This window comes from Adiantum capillus-veneris, chromosome 5, assembly GCF_014529385.1.
Source record: "Adiantum capillus-veneris isolate H3 chromosome 5, ASM1452938v2, whole genome shotgun sequence".
NCBI lineage: Eukaryota > Viridiplantae > Streptophyta > Polypodiopsida > Polypodiales > Pteridaceae > Adiantum > Adiantum capillus-veneris.
The window spans coordinates 1,958,854-1,979,556 of record NC_140935.1 but is presented as its reverse complement, the minus strand read 5'-3'; the positions used below and the strand labels follow the sequence as shown (position 1 = coordinate 1,979,556).

The window sequence follows — 20,703 nt, the reverse complement described above, 5'->3', positions numbered from 1 at the left end:
TTCATTTGAGATCTAGTCTTAATTTCCTCTATTGGTGAAAGAAACACTCCTCTTCCATCATTGGTATGGTTTACATGTCTGCTTAGCTCACTAGCTTCATTGGACTCTCTGACTTGTTTCCACAGTTCATTAAGACCATCTATTTCTTTACAACTCTCACGTATATCTATGTGAAATCCCTTGGAAGAGTTATCCATGGTATTCAACACTATCCTTGGTTCTAATGCAGGGTCCTTGAGATTTGGTCCGTGCTTATGACTTGAATCTAGATCTTTTCATTTATGGTTTGGTGGGATTACTGGTGTAGGTGGGATAAGGATCACACCCTCAGGTTTTTCGACTGGTCGCTCTAATAAATCTTGGGCTGTTTGAATCAATTTCTATCACATGTCAAGCATTGGCTTTTTTAGTTCAGCATATGGATATGTCATCCATCTTTGCTCTTGGGTTTGGTTGTTTTTGAGCCACACTTCATAGGCTTTCAAGAGGGCATCTAATGGCTCATTGACCTTCTCGACCAATACAGATCCTCCTGAACTAGCACTTCTCAGTTTCTCCTCCTTGGATGGTTCTTCTGGAGGTTGAGACATCTGCGTAAGAGAAGGTGTAACCCTTTACTCATGTTGTCTTATCTTCTCTTTAGCTTTGGTAAGCTCCTTAGATAAGGATTTCTGATCTTGTTCCCCTCGTGCCTTCATCCTAGCCTTTCTAGATTTCTAGCTATTATGTTTGCTCTTGGTTCTCTGACTAGGTGCGTCAGTCTTTGGTTTACCCGTCTCTAAACTTGTATCACTTTTTGTTTTCTTGGTATTTGGGTTCTCATCAGCTTCCTTTAGAGCTTGCTCTTTCATAACTACTTGAACTAGTACGATGTTTTTGTTCTCCAAGCTGTTGGGTAGCTAAACCATTCCTAAGACATTCTTTATAATCTTCATGACTTGGTTTGGCTTTTATGGATAGTTGGGGATGAAGTGAATGATGCCACAATCAAGACAATAATCATTTACCTGTGTGATCTCCGTCTGGGGACATTGTTTGACCAAGTGGTTTCCACGGCTTTTGTGACAATCTCTCTCTGGTTGAGGAGCTTCCTCGTGCACTTCCTCTTGGATGTAAACTAGCTCTGACCTAGCTAAGCCTCTATTCACAATGAACCGCAATGTCCTTTCATCCATCTCATACCTTTTTTCTTTAGGTCAAAACACAATACATGGAGGTTGTACCGACCTCAACAATCCATGTGTCTCTCTCATCTGTTGCCGCTTTGAAGGGCAATAACCACTTTGGTTGTTATAATACACTGTAGTTGGTACTAGTGCTTTTTTATGAGATGCTTCCATCATCGACGTGTATCTCATGTTTACAGGCATTCTAGCACCTGGCAGTGGATGTTGTTGTCATAAGACAGCAGGCTGTGACCTTCCATCTCCTATTGGACTTGCGGCATTCCCCATAGCGTATCTAGGTGGAGGAGGTGCTACAGGAATAGGTTGTACATACCTCTCCCTAGCATATTCCATCTATAGTAGCACTCTTCTATCAAATGGTTTGTCCATTTTCTCTCAATTTCGCACCACTTAGGCTCCCTGGAATAAGCATTTACAAGAGAAGCTAACCTCTTGACCATTTCGTTGATAAACGTTTCTTGATCAATAAGTGCCACTAGTTTCTCAATGGACTCACTCATCTGTGAATCACTATGTTGAGAGGATGTGTCGTCCTCTTGACTCTTACAATCGTTTCATTTATATTCCTCAAAATTATCCACCCGATAAAAATCTCCTTTGATTAATTCCTTTAGCGTCTTGATCCTTATCATAACTTATGAATACCTGTATGTTTCATTCCCTAGATAAAGATCAACATCAAATCATGCCTACGTAGGTAGTTCCGTTCTTGGTCAGAACTTGACATATCTCTTGAGCCGTAATTCCATCTTGCGTACTGATTCACACTCTTTCTACTTGAATCTATGAATTTGTGAGACTGTATTGTGAGCTATTCCTTTGTGCTTGAATTCTTCAATGGATTATTTCAACACCTCATCTAAAGTCTCAAAATCAAAATTTTTTATTGATTCAAACCATGTAGCCGTGTAATCTTCCACAGTTAGTCTAAATCCCGCAAACAGTGTCACAAAATCCAAGACTTCCTCTGTTTTAATCACTCTTCTAAAAGCCGCTACGTGATCTCTCAGATCTTTATCTCCAAAGTATTTCCTATTTACCCATTTTTGGATCTGGGATGGTCTAACCCGCCGCTTGTCTACAAGTCTAACCACAGACTCTCCTAATCCTTCTCTCGCCTCGGGCCTTCTACTATGCCTAGGTTCTTCTTTGAGGGGTTTGGACGTTCTGTTGGAGATTGGTCCATTAGGCAGATTCACTTGAGGAGGCATGTATGCCATCTCCGTGATCATTTCATCTCTTATTATCGCTCTAGAAGAGAATCCATGTGGCTCCCTTTTTGGAATTCTTGTGTTTGGTGCAGATATCTATGTTCTTTTAATGACCAAATATCCACCTCTTTCTAATGCAATCTATGGATTTGTACTTTCTACAACTTTTTATTATTGTCCATACTTGTCAACAACTATAGATTTCCATTGATGGTCAACTGCTTATGTATAGACAAACAAGAGCTTGTAATCAGCTAGCTCTGCTAGGTATGGCTCTAAGCACCTATATAGGTTGACCTCACCGTGGTCAATGTATCTTCATAGTCCTTCACTGTCATGATATGTCATCCAATCTCTCTCAACAAAATTAGTCTTTATCAATTGCAAGTTTGGAAGATTTATTATGGGCAGATGCTCCTCTACCATTGAGATTTTGAAGCTTCTTTAAGCTGAATTTGAATCAAAAGAATACATAAGATCTGGGCTTAACGTCTCCATCACGATGTAAGAAGACTTATTACAATGTATTCAAGTGCCTTGGTTAGGGAAAAGTCAAAAGTATGTTTAACACCACCGCGATCGTTTTCTCACAATTTTCTCAACTTGTTAGTTTTAGACACCCCTAACTTTTGGATGAATTTTGACACCTTAAGTGATATTTTTTTGAACGCTGACCAACAATGAATGACCATAAAATAAAATAAGCCAAGCGTGAGAAACTTTCTAAGGAAATAGAGCAAAAAAATAAGGAAAGAGGAAAAAAATCACAAATTGAATAAAGAGATTGCATTTGACATGGCCCAAGTCTTCATCGATTGTAGCCTTCAAACCAATGCAGGTAGACTTCAAACCAATGCAAGCCTCATCGTTCCATATCCACCACCAAGCGACCTTGAAATCTTGAAGCTAGTCATCTCAAATCGTTGGACACCATGTTCAACTTATGCGGTCTTCAACACCCTCACCTTCCTTATCTCAAGGCCGACATCTCTATCTTCTCTCTGTAGTTGTCGCACCCAACTCTGTTGGAAAACACTCTTTGTAAGTGCCCGTTATTTTAGTAGTAAATGTTGTGAGGGCTTCATCAATATACCATGGCATCTCCACACAACATGCCTTTTCCCCTTTGCCATACATAGTCCTTTGGTGCAGTCTTCTTTGCCAAAACCACATGCATCTATTGTTGCTAAACCTTGAGAACACACTCCCCTCCTCTTTTATTAAGTTATCACTTGTCTCCTTCAATGCTTGAGTAATGATGTGTAGCCCAAATCTTGTTGTTGGCCTAGTGCATCTCTTGTTGCTAAACCTTGAGACCACACTCCCCTCCTTGCTTACTAAGTTATCACTTGTCTCCTTTAATGCTTGAGTAATGATATGTAGCCCAAATCTTGTTGTTGGCCCAGACTAAGTCTTCTTCAACTACCTTTTGCCAACACTAGGTTTCATACTATTCATAGCACCTGGATGCCACAATCTAATTTCAAGATTCTTTTCCAAGCCCCCAACCTATCCCGAATCAGAAATTAATGAACTCTATCTAATTTCCTTTGCAACATTGTTGTAGAACCTACTCCTCTTGTTGAACCTTGTCTCAAAAACCAACATTTTCCCTTGCTCACTTCACAAAGCTACTCAACCCAATGCATTGAGATATGGCTCTACATCATTCACTTAAATCTTTATTTTCATCCATATAAGAAAATTCAAGGTTGAGATACCTAAAGCTCCTCAGAATCCTGCAAAACTTGGTGATTACTTGAATCTCTCTCTCTCTCTCTCTCTCTCTCTCTCTCTCTCTCTCTCTCTCTCTCTCTCTCTCTCTCTCTCTCTCTCTCTCTCTCATCAAAGGAAATGGGAGCTAAGCTGAATGGCTGCAATAGTGCGTATCACCGACGAGGGGATAGGCTCAAGCATGTAACTGTGAGTACGGTTTCCTCTTTCAGCGAAGAACATGGTCTTGTAGAGATAGGGAGTTGGGGCAATGGAGAAGAGTCAAATCGATTGTGCACATTATGCTCACTGCAAGTTCGAGAGTCTGAGTACCACACACTACTAGAGTGCTCAACTTTTGGTCACATCCGAACTTGCTTCTCTCACATTTTCAGTCATAACTTAGACCTACACACTTTCCTCTCCCAGCCAAAGTGTGGGCTCTCCATTGCGACTCTCATCACCACACTTTTGGAGCATCCAGAGTCACTCATCAGCCATACACATACTACATCACATGTAACTTTGGTCCCATATGTCATATTTGACCTCCGAGGACGATAATAAAATCTATCTCTCTCTCTCTCTCTCTCTCTCTCTCTCTCTCTCTCTCTCTCTCTCTCTCTCTCTCTCTCTCTCTCTCTCTCTCTCTCTCTCTCTCTCTCTCTCTCTCTCTTTGTGTGTGTGTGTGTGTGTGCGCGCGCACATGTGTGTGCCACTGCCAAAGCCCTAGCCCTACACTTATATGCACGTCTCCCCCTGGGTGAGAGCGGCCCCGTGGGGGGGTGTTAATACGATAGCCCTGCCCTTGTATGCCGGAGCTCATCATCTTTGCGCAAATGTGGTTTTTGCAAGCTCTTGCCGACCTGCATCCAAGATAGATTTTGTCGACCTGCTGATTTTATCGAACTGCTTCTTGTTCCAAATTCCTTACAGTGTCAAACTCCTCTCTCTCTCTCTCTCTCTCTCTCTCTCTCTCTACGCTTCATAGTTCCTCTTCAAGCTCATAATTGGAAATGTGCTTCATGTCGACACATCCACACAAGCTTACCCGTCTACACAGAGCTTATATTAGGGTTTATTTTCACTTATTCAAATCAAAGTAAGCCTTCAGTCCCACCCACCACACTCTCTGTCGACAGAGTTGCAAGCTAGGAATTTTAATGAAAACGTGTCACTAGCCCATTGGTGGCACCGATGTAATTGTTTGGCACTCCCATTGCATGCAAGAGCTTTCTTGCAGTGGTAGCGGCCCGAAGGAAGGACCCTGCCGCCCACCAAGAAGCAAGGTTCACAGCCCTCGAGGCTCGGATTCAAGAACTCATTGGGGAAAATGAGAAACTCAAAGAACGTTTATGCAAGCTCAAAGACGCGAAGGAAGCAGAGAGCTAAGCTCTACTTGCAAAAGCACAAGAGGTTCAAACCTTACTCACCAAGACGGCCATGGCAACAATACAAAAAGAATCACATGAAGCAACACATAAGAAGATTGACAGCAAGATACGGGCAGCCCTACATGAATTTCGACTACAAGACTCTCTTGGCCTCAAGGTCAGGATTGGGGGGTGCCACTCACCGTGGTGCACCAGAGAGGACACCCTTAAGGAAGAAATCTCCAAGCTAAATGACATTCTTCAACCTGTCTATATCAAGCCCAAAATTGTTTCATGGACCAACAACACACATAGGCATGTGCCACCCGAGCATTGCATACTCACTTTCAAGGACAAAGATGAGCGTATGAAGCTGCTATGACAATCTCCGCTTTTGAAGGATAAAAATCTTTGGATTGCTGAAGAATTGACCAGGAATCAACTCAAGAGTAAAGCAAGTGAGCTCAAGAAGATACATGAACTAAGCACGTAAACAAGGAAAATGGGCAATCTACCGAGGTGGCAAAGCGATCATCCAGGAATTTTAAAATCCTAAGCCGGTTATCACCTCAGCTGAACCCCCTTAGGTTTTGTTTCTCTTTTATTTACTTTACCCTCTTGATGGACCCTCAAACCTTAACAGATATGTATCACGCCTCACTCCAAGAAGGAATTGTTGCAGTGCTCCTTTTGGTCGCATGGGTCATATATGACCTCCATGGACGATAATTCAATCAATCTATCTATCTATCTCTTGCATGCATGCACGCCATATCTAAGCCAATTTAGTAATGTGGAAACCATCCTAGAGTCAACATCTTTTGCAATATTCCACATCTTTAGGATCCCATTACTGTTGGATTTTCTATCCTTAATATTTGAACTTCCTATTGCAATTAATTTTGATCATCAAACCTTTATCATTCATATCGTTAAGGACCAAGTTTCAGGGAGATTCTCTAGAGCTCAGAAACCAAAAACACTAGACACCATAAAAAATCTAAGAAAACAAACTAGAAAGTCTAAAACTAAAACAAAACCAAAGAGGACAAAAGAACCAACACTAGATGAGCTTGGGGAGACTAAATGGACTAAAGTTGAGAGAAAGAAGAAATACAGAGAGGTCAAGAAAAATTTGAAAGAAGTGTGGACAACAAAAATAGAGAGTGGTGAAGAAGAGTGTGAAAAAAATGATGAAAAAATGAGTGTGCCGTCACACTACAAGAAATTCACTCTCCAATATAGAAAGGTAGGGATGACACAACCCATATGAGAGTGAAAGGACAAGAAGCATTAGGGCCAAGAACGAGTCTAAAAGGGTTGTGTAAGGAATTGGTTAATCTACTAATTAGCAGAGTCGTTGACGGTCAAAACGACTCCAAATTTGGTCGTTTTGGTCATTTAAAGCATATCTACGCAATCTAAAGTGTATTTAGGTACATATCTCTAAATATTCAAAAAGATATCATTTTCTTCACATTCCTTTGCATCTCGCCTTGAAATTTGTTATCATTTACTTCACTTGGCGGTAAATAGTTGTTTCCACTTTTGAATCACTCTCTCCCTTTTTTCTCTCTAACCTTTCACAAGCTTTCTCTCTTCTTTTCTGATGCACCTTGTTATGCTACTATGTTATCTCCATTATACTTTCTATGTGTTCATTACTTACAATGAGTAATACATCTTCCATTAGTGATAACCGCAAGTTTCACTTGAATATTAAGCTAAGCCAAGATTATGCTACTACGTGGAGTGTTTATCAAAGACCAGTTATAACTGCAAATGAAGCACAACAACTTTGCAACGAGGGAAAGAAACACATTGATCTATGGACAGATGGGAGCTTGTATCCACCAGATCCTAGCATTGGAAGGCATCCATCTTTTCACACACCTCATGATTTGATGAGATTTTTTGGAGATGGGGTTGATGGCTTACTAGGATATAGTTCTAAGCTATCTCATTACACAGTGGGCGTGAGTAGAAGGGGTTACAGGGCCATCTCTAAAGCCTAGTTTTAGGCTCTAAATTATTACAAGATTAAATCTTTTGGGTTGCCTAGGCCTCACAATGTTGGGAAAGTAAGGACTCTGTTAATTGAACAAATACCCGAACATTTTGGAGAGTACTATCATATAGAAGGAATGATACCATACGAAAAACAAAAACAAAATCTTCTTTTGAGTATAATGTTTTTAATAATGTTTGGATGAGTATAAAAAAAGTTCAATTTGCTATGGTGAGATACTATAACATGCGAGAAGTAGATTGTGAAGGAAAACTTATATTTGTTATGAAATTGGATGAAGCTGAAATTCAAAAATGTCAAAAAATAGAAAGAGTATCCATATCTAATGAATAGAGCATTGGATTATAGCCAGGGTAAGCTTGATTCTCCATACCACAAAACTCAATAAAAAATTAGGTGGATTGGAGCAGCTCAAATACCAATAGAAAATCACGATACATTGAAATGGCTCTTTTTGCAGACTGATATCCCTTCTGATACAGGATCAAAATGCAGGTGAACAACTCCGTGTAGATGGCATGGGTGACTTTATTGTAGGACACTTGAGTGCCGACCTAAAAGCATTGAAGTGCATGTTTGGTGTATGTGGAGGTGCCAATACCAAATATCCATGTCTGTATTGCACGAAAAGCACTGGAACAAAAGGATGGCTTGCAGAACACAAGGTTGGAAAACCACCATCGAAAAATAGTGTGAACGTCATCGACTATCCATCGTCTTCTATGATTTGGGATCCAATTCTAAGAATAGCTTTAAAAAATGTACATATATGTACAATGCATGCAAAAATTGGAATCTTGGACAAATTTCTTTAACTCCATCTTGATTATGCATATTCTATTAAGCCAAGTAAACTTGCAGAAGAGTGCATATAGAAAAATACGAGGCTTTGCTCTCTCAAATGCGCTTCCTAAAGTAGCTAACAAGTTACTTTAATGGACATATAAGCCCCACTGTCAAGAACTGCCATGGTTGTAATACCTTGGAACACAAATGGAAGCATAGTATATCCACACTTGCCTTCATAATACTCTCCTACCTTATTTAAGGGTACTAGTTGCGTGTTTATCTGAGGCTTTTCCAACTCTATGATCCCTTCGTGTATCTATGATGTTGGATCTTTTACCACAAAATTATCTAAGCATCTTTCAATTATTGCACAACAAGTTAGCTTTGCTACTTTAGATGACAATAAAGCTTTTAATAACTACTATTATAGATACTTGAGGAGAAAAAGACATCACATATTATTTGGCGAGTATTCAATTCGATCTCCGTCAAAATAGGACCACCAAAACCCAAGATAGAGGAGACAAAAGTGTCATACTTTTGTATACGTGTCAAATGGCTATTGGACTATTCCTTAATCCTTAGATTAACAACAACCCTTTTCTAGCTGTTTTTGGCCCTAATGTCTTATGACACGCCAGAAGATGCGAAGAAGATAGACTTGGAAGAGCTAGGAGAAGGGCCAAGGATGGTCTACATAGCAACTGATCTGAGTTCAAAAGAAGAGGAGAAGCTTATAAACCTTCTCAAGGGGTACAAGGACGTGTTTTCATGGTCATACAAAGACTTAAAGGAAGTAGATCCGATAATATGTCAACACACTATCCAATTGAAACCTGATGTAAATCCTAGCCGACAGAGATTGTACATGTACAATGATACGTTTGCTAAGCGCATCAAGGAAGAGATTGATAAACTAAAGGAAGATGAGTTCATCTACGAGATAGAACACACAAACTGGGTATCTCCAATTGTAGTAGTTACCAAGAAGAATGGTAAACTTTGACTGTGTGCCAACTGTGTGCCAATCTAAAGAAGGTTAACGTAGCCACAATAAGGGATACTTATCCCTTACCTATCACTGACCATGTATTGGAACGAGTGGCAGACAAGTGAGCATATTCCTTCATAGATTGATTCCTTGGCTACAACCAGCTGACAATCGCTTGCGAAGATCAATAAGACAAAATTTTGTAACCGAGTGGACATATAGGATAATGTCATTTGGATTGACCAATGCCCTAGCAACATTCCAAAGATTAATGGCACATACTTTTAAGGAATACTTGGAAATCTACATGGATGATCTATGTGTACACTTTCTTTTGAGAGATGATTCATGAATATACGGATCGGAGCACCTCAAAAAAGTATTCGCAAAATGGCATATCTATGGATTTGGACAAGATAAAAGTAATTATAGAAATTACTAGACCACAACGCAAAGCAAGTACAATGATTTATGGGACACTGTGGTTACTACAAGAGGTTTATACACATGTATGCAGTCGTTGCCCAACCCCTTTACAGACTTATAGTAGTCTTTGTGTGGACATTTGAGTGTGAGGAATCATTTGAAAGGTTGAAGAAAGAACTCATGTCTGCTCCAATATTGAAATCACCACATTGAGAGAAGATCTTTCATGTTCATATTGATGCTTTCAAATTTGCTATTGGTGCATCTTGGATCAACTAGGAGAAGGAAATATGGATTTCCCAGTCTGCTATGCAAGCAGAAAACTTAATAGTGCTGAAAAGAACTACACTACCACTGAGAGGGAAGGGCTAGGGATTATATATACTGTTAAGAAATTTTGGCATTATCTCCTTGCAAACCAATTTGTATCTTTCATTGATCATCAAGCCCTCTTATACCTTGTAAACAAACAATGCAATACCGGACGCATTGTTTGATGGTTTATCATATTGCTAGAGTTTGACTTTACAGTAGTGGTTAAAAAGGTAAAGACTTATCTTTGAGAAGATCATCTGTCTAGATTGCCAAATGGAGAAGTTCCAGAAGGCGTAGACGATGATATCCCAGATGCATATCTTTTCAATGTTGAAATGGTACCCAAGTGGTCTCAACAGATATAGATTTTCCTCTGCTATAGAGGAGAATTTGATAGGAATGAACAAGAGCTTAAACAACAGACGGTTTGCCAATCAAAGTATTTCCAATTAATTTGTAGACGTTTGTATCATTTAGGCTTTGACAACATTTTACGATTATGCATAGGTCCAGAGGAGTACAATTTCTATCTTCTAGAAGCACATATTCAGCACTTAGCATTTCATTGCTCGCAAACAAAAACATATCAGTGCTTGAAAAAATTAGTAGTGCATTTGCCAAATATGTGTGCTGAGTATGTTACTATTTATGCTACATGCACACCTACACCGCCAAGAGAAAATGCAACATTGTTTTAGGTGATAATTGCACCAGAATGGAGTCAACATATAATTGATTATCTCACAACTAGAACATTTTTTTAAAATACCTCTAGAGCACATCAAAGAGCTTTAGAGATAGAGGCTCGAGACTTCACAATGATTGAAAATCATCTCTACAAGAGAGGAAAAGATAATTTGCTCAGGATGTTCACATCCGAACTTGCTTCCCTCACATTTTTAGCTGCCATGACTTAGACCTACACACTTTTCTCTCCGAGCCACAATGTGAGTTGTCCATTGCCACTCTCATCACCACAATCCAAGAACACAGAGAATCACTTATCAACTCCATGCATAGTACATCACATCTATCTTTGGTCCTATAGGTCATATTTGACCTCAGAGGACAATAATACAATCTCTCTCTCTCTCTCTCTCTCTCTCTCTCTCTCTCTCTCTCTCTCTCTCTCATGGGAGGGTATGTTTGTCGTGTTGTAGAGGAGTGTGAGGGGACTTACAGCCAAGAGAGAGTATCTTGGTGTCTAGTATAGTAGCCCCGACATAGACAACCCTCACCCCTCTATATACTTTTGTGATGGTATTTATTCTGTTCTATTCTATATCTAACCCCGCTTAGAATAGGTATGAACACGCTACCCCAACCTCTGAATTCCTTGCATGATTAGATTAGATATGAATCTCTTTCTTGTTGAAAACCTGCTAAGTACTAGCTAAACCATGTGATCTCACTAGCAAGGATATTCCTTTGGTGGGGGCAAGTCAAGAAGGATGCATAATTGCATGGAGTATATGTTGTCTTCCCAACTAAAGTGGGGGATTGGGCATCTTAGACCTTGAAAAAATGACCACTAAGATGACAACTAAATAGCTAAATGGGTCATCAGAACCCCCTCTTCTAATTATTATCAATCCTTGTTGCTTACTAAAAATTGTACAAATTTCCATTTGCAAGGGTTTACATCTTGGACTAATCTCTCTCTGTCAAATACCCGCTCATTTCTCCAATCATCTACAAGCTAGTGAATCAACATTAGTTAGAAGGTCTTGGGGCTCTTAGCTGCAAGTTAAAGCCTATTTGAACATCAACAAGACTATGCACTCAAAGAAATTTGCCTCATAATTAACGAAAATGTTTTCAGACTCTTAGCGGCAAGTTGAATCCTATTGGAACATCAACGAGACCATGCACTCCAAGCAATTTTTACTAAAGGACTCTATTTGGCATGGACACCGAGCAAGACAAATAGTTATAACAGAAGAGCATGCATGTGCTTCAAAACTGGTATTAGATACTCCAAGGACATATACAAGGATCATGGGTGGATGGCAAGAGAAGAAATATGTGCCTCTTTCCAAATCTCCTAGATTAACGATACAAACAAACACGTGCCACCCAAGCATTGAATCATCACATGAATCAAGGGAAAGGAGGAACGTATAAAGCTATTACACCAATCCCGACTCCTCAAGGGAACCAAGTTCTAAATCGCAAAGGAACTTACCAACCAACTCAAACTCAAAACAAATGAGCTCAAGAAGATACACGAAGCCATCAAACAATGCAAATGGGTGGTCTATCGATGTGGCAAAGTGATCATCCAAGAGTTTCGAACTCCCATACCAACTACCCCATCACTTGACCCGCCTTAGGCTTTTCTACTTCTTTTAAAACCCTATCGATAGTCCCTCATGCCTTAACTAATACATATCCCACACCTTCACTAGAAGGAACAATTGTACTGTTTTGTTTTGGTCCCATAGATCATGTCTGGCCTCTAGGGACAATAAATCTATCTATCTATTATATATGCAAGATAACTAGTCTTTCTCAAGCTTGTAGGAGCAACCGCTACACTCTTGCTCAGTCGTGTTTCAACACCTATAAGGAATTCTCTACGGTCCATAATGTATCTTCCCAATTGAGGAAAAGGATCAATGCCAAGTGGTCAATTGACTGGAGTTCCCACCAATGGACATACAAGTTCAAAACTATGTGCGAAGCACATTGCCTGATATAGCTTATGCTACATCGAGGTCTTTCGACTGGGCAGAGATGTAGATGAATTGGAAAGGGTGCTGAGCTATGCCACAAATAACAGGAGAGGCGGAATCTATCAAGCATCTCTTTTTCGCTTGCCCTCTCAATAAAGAGTTTATGGGACTACTCATCCTGCTCAAATCACATGGAAGGAGTTTATAATGGGAGAATGTAAACATGTCGATAAAATGTGGTCAGATCTTTATTTATATGGCAGCTATGTGTTGAGAAAAATTCTTACATATTTAGTACCCCAACCACAAATCCCCTCCTCTTGCTACAATTTGATCTTAACGAGAGTTACAAAAGCTGCTAAACAATTGATTAAGGATGTCTCAACCGTCGATTTAGATGACAGCACTTGAACGGGGAACGGGGAATGGCAACCAGTATGAAATGACATTCTCTGTTTTGGACACTCGCGTCTGAAACATGGAATGGGGATTCAGAACGGGAAGCTAGATTGAGAACGGGGAACGGCAACCTGAAAATGGCCATTCCCTTTAACTATGGGACTCTGTCAACATATGCTGTGCTTCTCCAAAAGACTTTGAGTTGACGGTGATCTCAGGCTCATCTCCAACAAGGTCAGCACCTTTCGTAAGACTAAAGTAGCCTGGCTTTAGATTGTTGATCTCAGTAATCCCAGGCGACAGCTCTTGACTAAGCTGCAACTCTGCCTGTGCTTTGTCTCTATCTCTTGGGTATGTCCAATAAAGGATGGAATACAAAAGACAGCAGATTGTGAAGGGGACTCCGAAAGCCAAAAGCAAAGCCTTTCCTAAGGCCCTTGCATTTTTTGTGTCTGCCATTGCACCTGTAGTTCCACTTGCTTGAGCTGCTGAAAAGCCAAAGACATGCTCAGCAAGGACACCGACAAGAGGAGGGGCAAAGGATGATAGGAGCGACTCAAACGACGCATCCAGGGCGTAGATGCTTGTTCTCATCTTCAGGGGCACAATCTCAGCAAATATGGGGCTGCACAAATACACAGTCAAACCATTCGTTACTGCAAGATGGTTGGGATAATTACAATTAGAAGAAGAAGCCCAGCAAAACTTACCTATTAGTGCCAGTTCCACACCATGACATCAAAAAACCCATAACAAAAAACAAGGCTCCACGTTGGAAGGCAGTAGACGAGTTATAAGGCAAGACCAGCAAAATAACAGCACCAAAAGGAATTCCAATGCCTGAACTGAACTGTGCCAGAATGATTCGTCCTGTATTGGGGGAATGGCTGGCACATACATCACCCAACCAGCCTCCAAACAATCCCCCAAAGGAAATGGATAAGGTAAAAGCGCCTATGATTGCCGCTGTAACATCGTGCGAAAAACCCATGAGCTCTAGCCACATGGGTGCAAATGACAGCGCTGCCCATGGGAAGGTTCCCGCCACTCCTTGTGAAACAATTGCTATGAAAGTTGGTATTCTCACCACAAATTTGGCTTCAGCGAGAGTCTCCTTAAATGCAGAAGCTGGATCTTCACGATGGTTTTCCCTCCTGCACACGAGATGGCTTATTGGTAGCAGGTGAGGACAGATTCCAATAATCTACGAGACTAGAGAATTATGTAAGCTTAAAATCAGTTTGTGAGCAGCCCTAGAAAAGAGATGGAAGAGAATGCCTCTTATACCTGCCTGGGAACTCCAGCCCTTATATAATATACTAGTGTGGCCGGGGGCCTCTCTCTCTCTCTCTCTCTCTCTCTCTCTCTCTCTCTCTCTCTCTCTCTCTCTCTCTCTCTCTGTGTGTGTGTGTGTGTGTGTGCGCGCGCACTGTCCTCATTGTTGCCGGAGATGCAGGGCCACACTGCCGGATGAAGCAAATTGCGCCACGTGGCCCCCTGAATGTCTCTCTGCTTAATATGTAGAATAGATTTCATCTTAAATCTCTTTTTGGGAGCAATGGGTTTTATTATTCTTCAGTCCATACTTCCCCTTTCAACCTTAAATCCATGGGGATGAAAATTGGATATTTTTTATTCTATTTCCCCTGCATCTTTCCAATGCTCTATCTGTTTCTGTTGCAAGACATTAAGAAGTCGTTTGGAAGATGATATGCATTACAATTGCTTCTTTCATGACGCCTCCATAGTGAATGAGGCTCTTTTACAACGCATATGTTTGGACAATAAAACATACGAGTATGTTTCAATTACACCACATATGTTGACCAAAACTACAAAACCATCTTCTATGAACGAGGGAATCGCACCCACCCTAACATGCTCGAGCCCATACCCTTGAGTGCGATCTGCACTATCACCTGCATCCGGCTCAACTCTCATTCCCTATCATGCAAGACAAGGCGTTGGGGCACTGGCAAAGAGTCTCATATGTGGCTACGCACTCTATGCCCTCAACCTCACTCGAGTGCTTAGCTTTTGATGAGATTAGAGCTTACTTTCCCTGCACACATTCCTCTCCCAAACCATGATGTGGGCTCCAAATTGTGACACCACATTTCCACAATTCTTGAGCATCGAGAGTCACATATTGTCACGTGCAGCGAAATTGAAAAAGTGAAGATCTACTGACTTTACACTTCCACAAATGTTAACTTTTTTCCTTGCTTGAATGTGTGCTACTTAGCACGAATGGTTGTTCCTTTTATTTCCTTGGAGAGAGAGAGAGAGAGAGAGAGAGAGAGAGAGAGAGATTGATCGACAAAGACAAAGAACCACGCCTCTTATATATAAATAGAAAAGCTAGACTAGTATTAGCCACTAGTATTAGACGAGAGAGAGAGAGAGAGAGAGAGAGAGAGAGGGTTTGCATGGTAAAATGTGTGCTACTTAGCACGAATGGTTGTTCCTTTTATTTCCTTGGAGAGAGAGAGATTGATCGACAAAGACAAAGAACCACGCCTCTTATATATAAATAGAAAAGCTAGACTAGTATTAGCCACACATTTTACCACAAAGACAAAGAACCACGCCTCTTATATATAAATAGAAAAGCTAGACTAGTATTAGCCACACATTTTACCATGCAAACCCTCTCTCTCTCTCTCTCTCTCTCTCTCTCTCTCTCTCTCTCTCTCGCGCGCGGATTCTCTGCTTGCACGCTCCCTTTCTAGCATGGCTTCCACTACAAGAGGCTATTCATATTAGCGACGCTCACACAGCGACGCTCAAAAAAAAGAAAATCCGGCGTCGCTATGAGCGTCGCAAATTTACTTGTAAATTTGCGACACTCATAGCGACGTCGGCTGGGCTAAAAAAAATAATAGAGAGCGCCCAAAAACTCAGATCTCAGATCTGAGTTTTTCGGCGCCCTCAAGCAAGGAGCAGGTAACGCTCTCCCTCTCTCTCTCTCTCTCTCTCTCTCTCTCTCTCTCTCTCTTCTCCACACACACACACACACACACACACACACACGAGGAGAGGAAGGAGAGCCAGGTATGCTCCTTCCCTCTCCTCACTCTCATGTTCCCTTCCCCTCTTTCTCTCTCCCTCTCTCTCTCTCTCTCACACACACACACACACACACATAGTGTTTTTGAGAGAGAGAGAGAGACAGAGAGAGAGAGAGGGAGAGAGAGAAAGAGTACAAACATAAACAAAAACGCACACACACATACATAAACAAAGAATGCACACACACATTGAGAGAGGAAAAGAGAGAGAGAGAGAGCATGCATAAACAAAAAACGCACACATTGAGAGAGGAAAAGAGAGAGAGAGAACATGCATAAACAAAAAACGCACACATTGAGAGAGGAAAAGAGAGAGAAAACATGCATAAACAAAAAAACGCACATACATTGAGAGAGAAAGAGAGAGAAACTAATTTAACGTCGTAGGAAACTAATTAAAATTAAAAGACCTAAAGATCTAGCCAACGAGGAGTTGAACTCAAGACCTATTATTCAAGAGGGAAATGGCATAACCAATCTATCATACTTGGCATGGGTGATAGAAAGGTTATACCATTTATCTCTTTTTATTGGCACACACATCCACACACGCGCACACACACAAGAAGAAGAGAGTTATAACGTCGTAGGAAACTATCATAAAAGACATTAAAGATTAGGTTAGATGTAGATTTACGTTAAATTAGATTTAGGTTTATTTAAGTTAAATTAGATTAGATTTAGGTTTATTTTTAGTTAGATTTACGTTTATTTACGTTAGATTTAGATTTACGTTATATTAGATTAGATTTAGGTCTCCATAGACTGCGATGCCTACATGAAGCGGATGAAGAAAGCCCTCAATGGAATATAGGGTATTGTTGCCTTCACTCATGGTGGGCTCCGTCGATCCAAAAGTACTGGTGAAATGTCTTCAGAAGATAGGGAAGAAGGTGGATCTTCAGGGCGGCAAGAGTCACTACATCCCCGGCAATGACCATCTAGACAACCTCTAGTCATTCAACAGCAACTTCAAAGTTAGTAACAAGAGCAAGAACGGTCCAAAGGGCCAATTGCTGTCGTCAGATGTGGATGGAGATGAGGCAGCGTCACCGCCGAAAGTTAACTCTCACATCTTTAGTGATGAGAATGCCAACTCTTGCTGAGTTATGTGAAAAATTATGTGTTAAATCAGTTTTAAGGTTCTTATAATCCTTGCTAGTTTAGTTCTTTGTTTTTAATATAACATAATTTACGTTAGATTTAGATTTATGTTATATTAGATTAGACTTAGGTTTATTTAGGTTTACCCACACACACACACACACACACAAGAAGAAGAGAGTTTTAACGTCGTAGGAAACTATCCCAAAGACGTTAAAGATTAGGTTAGATGTAGACTTACGTTAAATTAGATTTAGGTTTATTTTTAGTTAGATTTACGCTTATTTACGTTAGATCGAGTCCACGCAAGAATTACTTATGGTTTAGGGTTTAGAGTTAGACGAACAGTGAAAAGATCTACTGTGAAAAGATGTTAAGATGTTGTGAAGTGCTACAGCTAGAGAAGAGGCAAAGGGGTTTTGTCCACTACATGCAATATCATGTAGACGTGGGTCTGTAGATTTCTTGTACCCACAAATATAGGTATTGACCAATAAAGACGAGATTATAACCCGGTGGTTCTGATCTCCGTGCACCTCTAGACGGAGGTGTGCGGGGATTGGACATGACTAGAGAATGTGAGGTAGAGAGAGAGAGAGAGAGAGAGAGAGAGAGAGAGATAAGACGAAGAATGCCAATAGAATATTAAATTTGTTGTCCAGGTTATAAGATTTCTATCCTCATTATGAGTAGTGACGAGGATGTGGGACCGTCCAACCGAAACACCTATCTCTCAACGAGGGTCTTATGTCCTTGTAATCAATGCAAGCATGCTGTGCGACGGACAAGACGTGTTTCTTTGCAGCACGTTCGCGAATTTGGCGAGTTCGATCCATCTATTATAGATCAAGTTATTGCCAATTATAACTCGTCGGACTCTGACGCTGGCCAACAAGCAGCAATCTTGCAACCCAATAGACGTGTTCGCAGGCGCTTTGGTCAAGCAGCATATGTGAGGCCACAAGATGTAGCCTCTGACAGCTCGGGGGATGATCATGCAGAGCACATTCCCAACGAGGCAATGTTTGAGCCCGAGATTGATGAAATGATCGAGACGATCATGGATTCAGAAAGGCTTATCTATGATGATATGAAAAGTGAAGCCGATACGCCATTGTATAATGGAGCACGTATGTCTAGATTGAAAGCACTCCTGGTTCTTCTCAACAAGCCGGCAAAGTTTGGATGGAGTGACACTAGAGTCACAGCGCTTTTCAGGTGATCTATTACAATTAGTTTACTTTAATAAAACTCTAAATGTATAATGATCTGATAGATTTTTACACGACTGTATCGTATTTTTATGTTGTGTAGATTGCTTAAAGAGCACATACTACCAGCTGACAATGTGATGCCAGATTCCCGAGATGAAGCAAGAAAGATTTTGCGAAACTTGGGGATAGATTACAATTCTATCCACGCTTGTCCTAATGACTGCATTCTTTTCAGAGGGGAATACATAGACATGGAGAAGTGTCCGAAATGTGATTCCGAAAGATATCGAGTAGATCTCCACGGGACAAAAATTCCACAAAAGGTTTTGCGACATTTTCCTCTGCTTCCTCGCATCAAGCATTTCTTCGAATGTAAGTCCATGGCCGCCCTAGCATCATGGCATGAGGAGAATAAATCTTCGGATGGTGTGCTACGAATTCTTGCAGATTGCGCAGCCTGGAAACATATAGATGGAACATGGTCGGATTTTGCCAGGGAAGCTCGAAATTTGCGCTTAGGCCTGGCTATGGATGGCGTAAATCCATTTGGTCAAAGATCAACATCTTACAGTGTATGGCCCGTTGTCATCGTCAACTACAACATTCCCCCGTGGTTGACTACGAAGAAGGGGCACCTATGGCTAAGCTTGATTGTGCTAGGGCGATATAAAGTGAAGAATATGGATGTGTATCTTCGTCCACTATTGGAAGAGCTACAACAATTGTGGATTGGCATAGAGGTGGTGGATATGAGCCGACACACAGGACGACGGAATGCTTTGATTAGAGACATTCTAATGTGGACCATGCATGACTATCCCGGGCTAACAGAATGCTCAGGTGATCTATTGACACTCCTCACTCAGACACTGTAAATCTTTTTTTTTCCCATAGTTGATCTATTATCATGTGTATACATGCAGGGCTTCAAACAAGCGGATACAGAGCATGTGTCACATGTGGATCTAGACTGAATGCACGTAGGGCGCCCTCACTGAAGAAGCAAATCTACGAAGGTCATCAAGCGTATCTTCCAGAGAATCATGTGTTACGCGACGGCTTTTTGGGAAGAGAGCCACCAAGGATGTCTGCACAAGCATGGTTAGAGCAGAAGGAGATGTGCGATGACGGATTGCCTCCAGGGATGAAGAGACTATCTCTATGGTACGAGTTACCATACTGGCCCCGACTCATGATCAATCACTTGCTCGATCCAATGCACATATTCAAGAATGTGGGTAATCTACTATGGGACCATCTGACCGGCAAGAAAGATACTTTGGGAGCCAGAGTTGACCTTAGAAATGTGGATCGTATGGAGCAATATTGGCCGCAAACAGCGTCTGATGGATCGATAAAACTCCCTAAAGCACCATGGATTTTGACAGGAGCCAAAGAGCGCAAAGTAAAAGAGACCATTCCGACGGGTCTGGAGAGCCTATGTCATAATAATCAATATCTAATTCTCCTAAATGATTTTCTCATATTAAACTGATCATTTAATGTGGGGAAGTGCCAAGGGAGAAAAAGCTAGAATATTGGTTAAGCTAGCAGACCGGCCACAGTAGGGATCCAAAGGAGGGAAAATAGGGATCCAAAGGGGGGGCCATCTGCAAAAGAGCCATGTGAAACAATGGGCCAAAAAGACCCTAAGGTTCAGCCCATTAAGACTTCCAAAATGCTAAGGTTCCAAAATTCAAAGGTTGTGTCCAAAGGTCAACCCTAGGGAAAATTGGATGCTTAGTGTGTGCCCTAAAAGTCTTTGCATATCCCTACATGGGAAGGGGCGAGCCCCAAAGCTAGGGGATGAGAGAGAAAGCCACACACACACACAGGCTCCCTTTACACAAAGGGAATGAGGGACACATGTCAGCTCCCTAGGCCAGATGCCCACAAGGTGTGCCCAATTCCTATTGAAGACCCTTGAAGTGGACCAATGAGAATTAAGCTAGAGTAAATCTAGTTTAATTAATTTAAAAACATTTAATAAAAGAAACCAATAAGAATTAAGTGTCCTAGAAGACTATTGGGCAGTCTCCCAAGGGGTCCAATGAGCATTCAGGAGCCCCATGGCTTGCCTGATTCCTATTGGCCAGGAGGCAAAGGGGTCCAATGAGAGTTTAGTTTAATTATTTAATTACCTAAAGCTCTCACAAAAGGGGAAAGGGGGACACATGTCAGAAGGCTATCACTTATGCTGCTTAAT

The 20,703-nt window shown here is 41.1% G+C and overlaps 1 protein-coding gene across 1 annotated transcript in view; it reads right to left on the bottom strand.

Moving 5' to 3' along the window:
* Positions 1-12,933: 12,933 nt before the first annotated feature.
* Positions 12,934-20,703, bottom strand: part of LOC147456778 (uncharacterized) — a 67,083-nt gene continuing 59,313 nt past the window's right edge. Inside the window, exons 5-6 of the mRNA XM_086513447.1 lie at positions 13,819-14,242; positions 12,934-13,733 (exon numbers count right to left, since the gene is read on the bottom strand). Coding sequence (XP_086369573.1) covers positions 13,259-13,733; positions 13,819-14,242 — 899 coding nt within the window. The 3' untranslated portion in view covers positions 12,934-13,258. The remainder of the gene's footprint in view (positions 13,734-13,818; positions 14,243-20,703) is intronic.